Source organism: Netta rufina (genome assembly GCF_964035555.1).
Source record: "Netta rufina genome assembly, chromosome: 11".
Lineage (NCBI taxonomy): Eukaryota > Metazoa > Chordata > Aves > Anseriformes > Anatidae > Netta > Netta rufina.
The window spans coordinates 22,414,618-22,424,210 of NC_140134.1; the positions used below are offsets into that span (position 1 = coordinate 22,414,618).

At 70.6% G+C, this 9,593-nt stretch overlaps 1 protein-coding gene across 1 annotated transcript; it reads right to left on the minus strand.

Moving 5' to 3' along the window:
• Window positions 1-590: 590 nt before the first annotated feature.
• IDH2 (isocitrate dehydrogenase (NADP(+)) 2) lies at window positions 591-4,404 on the minus strand. Its single transcript, XM_084293625.1, has 11 exons — window positions 4,208-4,404; window positions 3,351-3,442; window positions 2,848-3,013; window positions 2,532-2,692; window positions 2,301-2,444; window positions 2,012-2,148; window positions 1,711-1,862; window positions 1,504-1,616; window positions 1,332-1,429; window positions 1,106-1,198; window positions 591-809 (listed from the first exon to the last, which is right to left on the minus strand). The coding sequence occupies exons 1-11, from the start codon at window positions 4,323-4,325 to the stop codon at window positions 722-724; spliced, it is 1,362 nt and encodes a 453-aa protein (XP_084149751.1). The 5' UTR covers window positions 4,326-4,404; the 3' UTR covers window positions 591-721.
• Window positions 4,405-9,593: the final 5,189 nt, after the last annotated feature.

The following is a 9,593-nucleotide window of genomic DNA, read 5'->3' on the forward strand; positions in this document are numbered from 1 at the left end:
GCCTCCCCCCAGCCCGGAGCCCCCCACGGCGCAGCCCCCTCCCCACGCCCGCCCCTTGCTCCCGGACAGCGCGGCGCATCCCCCACAAGCTACCTCTGTCCCGTTACCAAAAAGCGCTGGTGCCAGCAGGAGCGGTGCCAGGAGCACCCCCAGGAGCACCCCCAGGAGCACCCCCAGCCGTGCCGCACGGGGGCTGGTGCCGCCCCGCACCCCCCGGCGCGCCCGCCTTGTGCCCGCAGAGTGCTTCACCTGCCCCTTGTGCAAAGCCCTACTGTGTTTATTTTTGTTGATCTCTTTGGTTTGAAGAGTTGTTTAGCAATAATTCTAAATAAATGAATATTCTTTAGCTGCTGGCTGCCTCCTGCGCCCGGGCAGGGAGGACGTGGCCGGGCGGCGAGCCCCCCGCGTGCCCGTGCCCCCCCCGCGAGCCGTGCCACCACCACGCGCGCCTCGGTGACGTGTTTAATAGCTGTTTGGCACCATGAGGTCAGAGGTTACAGAAAGTACAGTACGGTGAAGGGCAGCCCCCCCCCCCACCCCCTTCCTACAAACCCCTGCTAGAAAGGCTTTAAAAACACTCGTAGGAAAACTGCTTGTAAAAATGATTCCAATGTTCCTGAGCCGTGTCAGTGAGCTAGAGGCGGCGCTGGCTCGCTATCCTGTTAAAAATGAGGTAAAGGCTGGGCAGCACACGCGGACCCCCGCCCAGGGGGAGCCTCTTCTACTTCTTGCCCAGGGCCTTGTCCAAGTTGTTCTTGATGGCATCCAGGAAGTCGGTGGTGTTCACAAAGTGCTCGTTCAGCTTCACGCTGGGAGAGAAGGGTGCGGGGAAGGGCTGGGGGGGTCCCGGGGGGGCGAGCGCCCTGCCCGCCCCTGCCCACACAGCGCCAGCTGGCCGCCTGCGGGGAGAGGAGCCCCCGCAGCGGGACGTGGCTCCCTGCCCAGCCACAGCCACCACCCGACCAGGGCGAGCCGTAAATAGATGCCCAGTGTCCCCAGAGGCCGGCCAGCCCCCGGTGCCCGTCCTGTGGCCGCCCCAGAGGGCGAGCTTGCCTTCGTGGCACACGCTCCCTGTACACCCCTCCGCCCCGTAAGCCACACTTACTTGGCAAGCCCGTGAATGCAGCCTGCCAGATCCTTCGTCATCGTCCCACTCTCCACGGTCTCAACGCAGACCTTCTCCAGCGTCTGAGCAAACCTGGGGGGCAGCGGGGTCACCGGCAGCCACAGCGTGGGGCCCCGTGTCCCACAGTGTCCGGCACCAGCAGGGCTCGGGTGGGACGGGGCCACCCTGGGGGTACCCCCAAACCACCCCACCCCACCCCGCTCACTTGATCAGCTCTGGGTTACTGTCCAGCTTGCCCCTGTGCTCCAGCCCACGCGTCCAGGCGAAGATGCTGGCGATGGGGTTGGTGCTGGTGGGCCGGCCCTGCACGCAGAGAGCCCCCGTCAGCGGCCGGGCCGGGGCAGCTCGCCCCGGGGCTGCGGGGGCCGCACACCCACCTTCTGGTGCTCCCGGTAGTGGCGCGTGACGGTGCCGTGGGCAGCCTCTGCCTCGATGGTCTTCCCGTCCGGACACACCAGGACGGAGGTCATCAGCCCCAGGGAGCCGAACCCTGCGGTGGGACGGGGTCAGGGCGGCCCCAGGCGGGTAGCGGCGCCCCCACAGCCACCCCCTCCCAATTGCCCCCCCAGCAGCCCCGGCACTACCTTGGGCCAGGATATCCGACTGGACGTCCCCGTCGTAGTTCTTGCACGCCCAGACAAAGCCTCCGGAGGACTTTAGCACCTGGGCCACCATGTCATCGATCAGCCGGTGCTCGTACCAGATCTTCAGCTTGTCGAACTCCGTCTTGTAGTGCCTGGGAGCCAGAGCGGCTGTCAGCAGGCGTGAGTGTCGCGGGGTGTGGGGCCCCCTCCCCAGGCCCCAGAGCCCCCCCAGCAGTGGCAGGCGGCTGCCCCCCCCCCAGCTCCATGCAGAGCAGCCCCAGCAGCCCGGCCAGGTCCGTACTTATCAAAGATCTCCTGGAAGAGGTCTTTGAAGCGCCCGTCGTAGGCTTTGAGGATGGTGTTCTTGGTGCTCATGTAGAGAGGCCACTTCTTCTGGATGGCGTACTGGAAGCAGCTGTGAGCGAAGCCCGAGATGGACTGCAACAAACGGGTGCAGACGCTGCGGTCAGCAGGGACCTGGGCTCCTTGGCTGCCCCGCAGCGCTGCGGGACCCCCACCCTGCCGGCCTGGCCACGAGCCCACAGCAGGGCCGTGCCAGCCCACGGGACCCCAACGCCCCCCGCCAGTACCTCGTCTGTGTTGTACATGCCCATGCCCACGCCGCCGCCGGGGAAGTTGTACACCTCCCACTCCTTCACCCCACTGCCGTCCTTCGGCGTGAAGACCATCTTGAACGTCCCAGACTTGTTCACCACGAAGTCGGTGGCTTTGTACTGCAGGGGCGGCACGGGGTGTCACTGCAGGGCCGGGGGGGGCTGCGGGCACCCCTGGGGGCTGCGCCGGCCGCCCCGCGGGCTCACCTGGTCGCCGTGGGCATGCCTGCCGATGGTGATGGGCTTGGTCCAGCCGGGCACCAGGCGGGGGATGTTCTTGCAGATGATGGGCTCCCGGAACACCGTCCCGCCCAGGATGTTCCGGATGGTCCCGTTGGGGCTCTTCCACATCTTCTTCAGCTTGAACTCTGGCACGCAGCGAGGTGAGGTGTGGGACACCAGGCACAGCCCAGCACAGCACACAGCCCCCTCAGCCTCCCCATGCCGCGGGTTCTGCCAGCCCCCACCGCCAGCCCCCCCCCAGCAGCAGGGGCTCAGCCCCATCCCCTCGCCCCCTGCCCACCTTCCACCCTGGCTTCGTCCGGAGTGATGGTGGCACACTTGACAGCCACGCTGTACTTCTGGGTGGCCAGCGCCGAGTCGATGGTGACCTGGTCATCTGTCTTGTCCCGGTGCGGCAGGCCCAGGTCGAAATACTTCAGCTGGACGTCCACGTTGGGCAGGATCAGCTGGGGGGGCAGGAGCATGTCAGAGCCAGGGCAGGCACTGGGGTGCCCGGGAGCAGCACCAGGCACCGTCCTATGGCCAGCCCCAGCCCCCCGCCCGATTCACCCCCCTCCCCGGGGCCCTCCTTCCACCGGAAGGCTCACGGGTTGCACCAGCTGCTTCCTGCAGACAGACAGACACGCGGGCGGGCGGACAGACAGACAGACAGACGGAGGGCAGAGGGCAGGGACCACCTGTTCCCTGCACGGCACCCGCCAGCCCCGCGCGTGCAGCGCCCGCCCATTTCCCGTACGGCAGGGAGGGGCCCGGCCCCGCGCCCCCCCGCCGGGCCCCCGCTACCTTCTCCTTGATGAAGGCCCAGATGATGCGCGTCATCTCGTCTCCGTCCATCTCCACCACCGGGTTGGCCACCTTGATCCGCTTGTCGGCATCTGGGCAGGGGGGGCACGGCTCAGGGGCGCACACCCGGCCCCGGGGGCAGGTTAGGGCACAGAGCCCCCCCGTGGGACCCACACAGCCCAGCTGCAAACCCCTCCTGGGGCTGGACCCGGGTGCAAATTCGGGTGCAAAACTTTGCCTGGGACCAGGACCAGCCTCAGGGCAAGCTTCCACGGGGGTGGCCACAGGTCGGGGCACAAACCCCACCAGGGTGCGGGTCGGGGTGCTGGGCTGCAAAACCTCGCGTGGGACCGGGGCTGGACAGGACCCGGGTGCAAACCCCACTCAGGGCAGGACCCGGGTGCAACTGGGGGTGCAAAACTTCACGTGGGACCGCGGCCAGACCCGGGTGCAAGTGGGGTGCAGAACCCCGCGTGGGACCGGGCCTGGCCCCGTGCAGCCCCCCGGGGCCGCCCGCAGTTCCGGGCACGATTCCCCCCCCCCCCCTAAAATCGGGGCCGCAGGGGCACGGGTCGGACCGTGCTGGGGGTGGGGCCGGCTGCGCACGGCGCCGGGGCCGAGCCGTGCCGAGCCAGCGCGCCCCGAGCCGTGCCAAACCGCGCCGCGTCCCCGCAGCCCAGCCGAGCCGTGCCAAACCGCGCCGTGCCCCCCGCGCCGTGCCCCCCGAGCCGAGCCGAGCCGAGCCGGGCCGCGCCGTGCCCCCCCCCCCCCCCGCTGCCCCGCCCGCCCTCTCCGCCCCAAGGACACCGGGCGCGCCCCCGCCGCGCGCCCCCCGGGCCAAGGTCACGCGCACTCACAGTGTCGCCGCGGCCCCGAGGGTCCCAGCACGGCGGCGGCGGCGGCGGCGGGGGGGCAGCGGGGCAGCCCGGCGGCGCGGCTCAGCGCCGGGACGGCTCGGAGGTAGCGGGCGGCCATGGCGGGGCGCGACGGGGCGGACGCGGCGGGCGGCGGAGCGGGGCCGGCGGAGCGGGGACGCGACTCGCCCCGCCCCGGGGAGGTGCGAGAGCGCCTGCGCCCGGCCCCCCCCCCCCCGAAAGCCGGCCCCGGAGGGGCCCGTGCGGGGTCCGGCTTGGGGTCGGGGGGAGCCGCCGCCGTCCCGCAGCCCGCAGCCCCCCCCCAGCATCCACCCGACGGCCCTACAGGGGTGCGCAGAGAGGACCCCGCCGGGGAGGCACCGTGGGGACGGGAGGGGGCGTTTGGGGGACGGGGGGCTGTTCCTGCACGCCGGGCGCAACCGGTGCCAAAGCACAAGGTGACCGGCGGCCGGGGATCGGCTTTCACCGGGCAAGGGCTGGCGGGCAGTGCTGGCACGGCCCCCCCTCGACCGGGGCACCCCCGGCACACAGCTAGCCCCTCGCCTCCGTGCGTCTCAGGCGGCGCAAGGGGGTGCCCGTGCCTTCCGCGGGCAGGGGACGTGGCTCCCGCATGGCTGGGCCGGGCAGGGCACCCGCTGCCAGCTCAGCCCAGGGCTGGGCGCTCCGGCTTTCCCTACATAGAGAGAAACCAGCGGCGTGCGCGCTGCCAGCTCGTGACGCAGGGCGGACGGGCCAAGCGGGACACGCAGCCGCTGCCACCTCCACCAGCCTCGCCTGGCCTGACCCCAGCACCGGGGGGTAGACGTGCCCCGGGGCACCCCCAGAGCGTGCACGGGGGCCGGGAGGGGTGCAGGGGCCCAGAGCGCTGCTGTCCCTGCGTGCACGGGCCAGGCCAGCAGCTTTTTTTAGCTGCGGGGGCCGGGCAGGTCCCGCTCGGGGAAGGAAAGCAAAACAGCCACCAGCCCCGAGCAGAGGGGCTGCGGGGAGGAGGCAGGGCCCGGCGCTGACGTCTGTTGGCTTTAACATTAACCAGAGCCGCAGCCCACGGGCTGCCAGCTGCGGGGGGCCGCTGCTCCGGGGCAGCGTATGGGAGCTGGGTCCCACCACCCTCCCACAGCACCCTGCCCTGCACCCAGCCCTGCAGCCGCAGGGACAGCGCCGTGGGGCTGCCCCACAGCAAGGGGGCAGCGGCGTTACCCCAGCGCAGGGCCCGGGGCTGCCCCACGGCACCGGCTGCAGCCCTGCCAAGCCTGCGGTCGCAGCCTCCCCGTGACCGGGCTCTCGCAGGGACGAGGTCAGGACAGCGCGGCCCCGGGCGTGCAGGCTCCGGCCGTGCTGACGGAGCAGCCATGTGGCACGGGCCCAGGGAAGGGCTGCCTTTGAACAAAGGAGGCATCCCTGGCCGGAGCCCAGCCCACACGCCCCGGGCTGCTGCCAGAGCAGCTCCCCCCGCAGCTGGGTGGCCCCAGGAGGGGCTGTGCGGGCTGGCCGGGCTCGCTGTGGGGGCCGGGGCCGGGCTCCAGCCAGCCCTGCGTGGGGAGCAGCGCGTGCAGGGGGCTGACTCCAGCATTTTGGGGCACCGAGAGCCCAGCCAGAGAAATAGCAAGGGTCCAGGGAGGGAAGGGGAGCTGTCTTTGCCCCCATACAGCAACCCCACACCTCACCCCCCCACCCGAGGGCCCAGGGGCTGCACAGAGGCAGCAGCTGCAGGGACCCCATCCCCACTGGCTAGGGGCAGCCAGGGCCACGCGGGGCAGGGCAGCACAGCCACCCCAGGGACGCGGCGTGACATCAGGCAGAGCAGATGGTGGTGCCTGGGGACATGGCACAGCTGAAAACACAAGTGGAACCTCCACAAAGGAGGACGGGGAGCCTGGAGGTGCAGGGCTGAGGCTGGCTGGCCCCGTGTCCCTGCCTGGCCCAGCGCTGGGCAGCAGCTTGGTGCTCACTCACAGCACAGCGCCGGCTCCCCGCAGAGCTGGTGCTGCTGCCACAGCTCTGCCCACAGGCTGGGGGGCGCTCAGCCCACTGGACCCCCGTGCTGGGGCACAGCCGCATGCCTGGCTCCCCTCACCCCTGTGGCTCAGCTCCTGCTCTGTGCCTCCCCCAGTGCCCGGCTGCTCCCACGCTGCCTGTCCCTGGGCTGAGCAGGGGCCCCCACTGCAGCCGCCCCAAGCACCAGCTCAGGCCCGTGGATCCCCATGGGCTCTGCTCACCGATGGCACCCGGCCAGCAGCCTCCAGCCGTGTGCCACGGAGCAGCCACCTGCAGCCACGTGCTGCTGCAGAGCACCCAGAGCTGCACATCGCCGCCAGGGCCTCATGGCAATGCCTGCAGCCACACACGCTTGTACCTGGTGTCCTGCACCCACCGTGCAGCACCAACACCCCTGCTGCTGGGGCTGCCCCAGTATGAGGGCCACAGGCTCTCTCCCCAGGCAGGGCCCCCAGCATCACCCATGCTGCAGGACCCCGCAGAGCCCCGCTGCCCACCGGCCCTGGGCTCTGCTGAGCGCCGTGCTGCTGGGGCGAGCGGCATCGTGCTGGGGACCCCCTACCCCGGGAACCCCCGGGGACCCCCCGCGCCTTGAGCTGGGGTCCCCCCCTGCTGCGCCCCGGGGCCGGGGCTGCCCCGGCTTCAGCCCCCCGAGGCAGGAGCAACGCCCGCCCCCTCCCGGCCCCCCGCCCCCGAGCCCCGGCCGGGCGGGACGGCGGCAGCGCTGCCGGTGGCGGAGCCGCGGGCGGGGGCGGCCGGGCGGGGCGGCCCTTTGTTGCGAGCGGCGGGCGGAGCAGCCGGAGCCGCCCCGGAGCCGCCCCGCGCCCCGCCGCGGGCGGGGAGCCCCGGAGCCGCCCCGCGCTGCAGGCGGGTCCCGCCGCGCCGCGCCCGGAGCCGGTAAGCGGCGGGGAGAGGGCGGCGGGGCGCGGGGGGGCGAGCGTGTGAGTGTGAGTGTGTGTGAGTGTGTGTGTGCATTTGTGTGTGTGAGAGCGTTTGTGTGTGTGTGAGTGTGCAAGGGGGTGTGCACGGGAGGGGCGTGCGGGGGGATGTGCGCGCTGCTGGGGGAGCCCTTGTGTGCGGGGGGAGGTGTGTACGTGCACGGGGTGTGCAAGGCTGCGGGCGGCCACTTGCACGGGGCTCCCACACGCTGTGTGTGTGTGCAGGGGCAGCCACTGCCCTGGGTTTGCCGCGGGGGTGGCAGAGGGCCTGTGTGTGTGCAGTGTGCGTGCAACGTGCGTGTGTATCCGTGTGTATATCGGTGTGTATATCCGTGTGTATATTCGGTGTGTATCTGTGTGTATATCAGTGTGTATCCGTGTGTATATTCAGTGTGTATATCCGTGCAGCATGCGTGTGGCTGCGTGTGCAGGGAGCGGGAGCACTCAGGGCTACGTGTGAGGACGGCTGCCCGCCCCAGAGCGTGGGGCTGTGCTCACCGGGGGCGTTCCCAGGTGTGAGTGTTTGCAGGGTGGGGTGTGTGCCTCCCCTAATCCACCCTGCGTGTGTTTACATGTGTGTCGGCGCGCGGTACACACGGTGCTTGCCCGAGGAAGTGTTCTGGACAGGCATCTCGGTTTCTTGTAAGGAGGCGTGTGCGCTCGCTCGGTGTCAGGTATGGGGCACGCGTGTGTGCTGCGTGTGCCACGTGTGTGCGTGTGCACAGCGCCGGGATGCCTGCAGGCTGCACGCGTGCTGCGTGTCCCAGGCGTGCCGGCTGCTCCCGGTGGTGTTAGGTACCTCTGCAGCCTCTGGGTTTGGGGGCACTGGGAAAGCGGGGGCCACACAGGTCGTGAGGTCAGGGGCCCCCTTTTCCCACAGGCAGCACCACAGTGAAGGGAGCTGCTGTGGGGTGGGGGGAGCGGGGCCAAAGAACACCAGCACTGGCCTAAACTCTGTGGGGCCAGGGGTGGCTGGGAAGGGGTCACACATCCCTGAGGCAGGACCCCTTGATTCCTGCACTCCCGGGAGCAGAAGTGCCTAGGCTCAGAGACCACCAGGTCCCAGCCCTCCAAGGGGTGCTCGGTGTCTCAACAAGCAGCTGGGGCTGAGCGTTGTGTCCCATGTGTCCTGCAGCCTCACAGGCCAGCAGCACAGAACAGCAGGCACACAGACCACACAGGAGAATGAGGTGAGGGAATGGGGGGACGGCTCCATTTTGTAGGGTCCGGAGGGCCCCTGCCACAGGGCCAAAGGTGATGCTGCAGGGCAGTGTGGGGCCAGCACCTAGACAAAGAGAGGGGGCGTCCAGGTGGTGGGGCCAGAGATAGCGAGGGAGGCATGGGGCACAGGGACAGGCAGGTGGGAGCAGGGCTGCAGCCCCTTGAGAGGCCCCCAGCTCAGCAGGGGACATGGCCGGTGCCTGCGGAACAGGGAAGATGCCCAGGGGCCCTGGGCCCCAGGGTGCCCCTCCTGCCCTGCGGCTGGAAGCTGCCGCAGCCCCTGGTCCCGAGCGGGGCCTCTTCCCCGCTGCCTGCCGGCGTGCAGCGAAGCAGAGCAGGCGTGCGTGCTCCTCGCTCCCCCCGCCGTGCTGACCGCGGCTGTGCTGCCCGAGGCGGCCCCGCTCCAGCGGGACACGCGTCCTCCTCTGAGCTGCTGGCGCTGAGCAGCTGGGGCTGGGAGCATCTGTGCGTGAATCAGCAGGGCCCGGCAGCGTGCACGGCTGCAGGTGTGCGTGCGAGCGCGCTCCCGCTCTGCCTGTGTGCGCGGCTGGGGGGAGGAGGGGGTCTTGCGAGGACGGCCTGGTGCTGTCTGGCAGCCGCCAGGAGGGAGCCGAGCTGGGGGCGTGCGCGCCGTGTGTAGGCTGTGTGTAAGCACGGCTGGAGTCTCCAAGCAGGGGACGTGCCTGTGCCGTGCCCGTGCCGGGGCAGGTTGATGAGCAGGGTTTGAGCACGCAGGCAGCGGTGGCGGGGCGGCCCTGGCCCCAGCTCCTCGCAGGCAGCAGCACGGCTCTGCGCCGCCTTCCCAGCCACCTGCGGGAGCAGGGCGGAGGGCTTCAGCGTGGGAATTTGGTGCAAAAACCACCAGCGTGCCTGCCAGTTGACCCTAGGCCACGGGTTTTGGTGCTGCCCGGGCCCGACACCCCGAGCAATTTCCCCATCCCTAACCGCTGTTGCAGGTGGAGGGGCGGGAGGGCTGGCAGGGCGGCCGCACATGTGCGTGCAGGTACGGGCAGAGCCGCGCAGGGCACGCAGGCACGCACATGCCCGCCCGGCCGCTGCGCCTGCGCGCCGAGCGAGGGGCACGGTGCTGCAGGGTGCCCCTCGCGCTGCCCCGCGCTGGCAGCCTGCGTGGGCAGGCGGAGGAGATAAATGGGAGTTTGTCGTAAACAGGCCGGGCTGCCAGCAGCGGGCTGGGGAGCTGTTCCAGGCTCGCC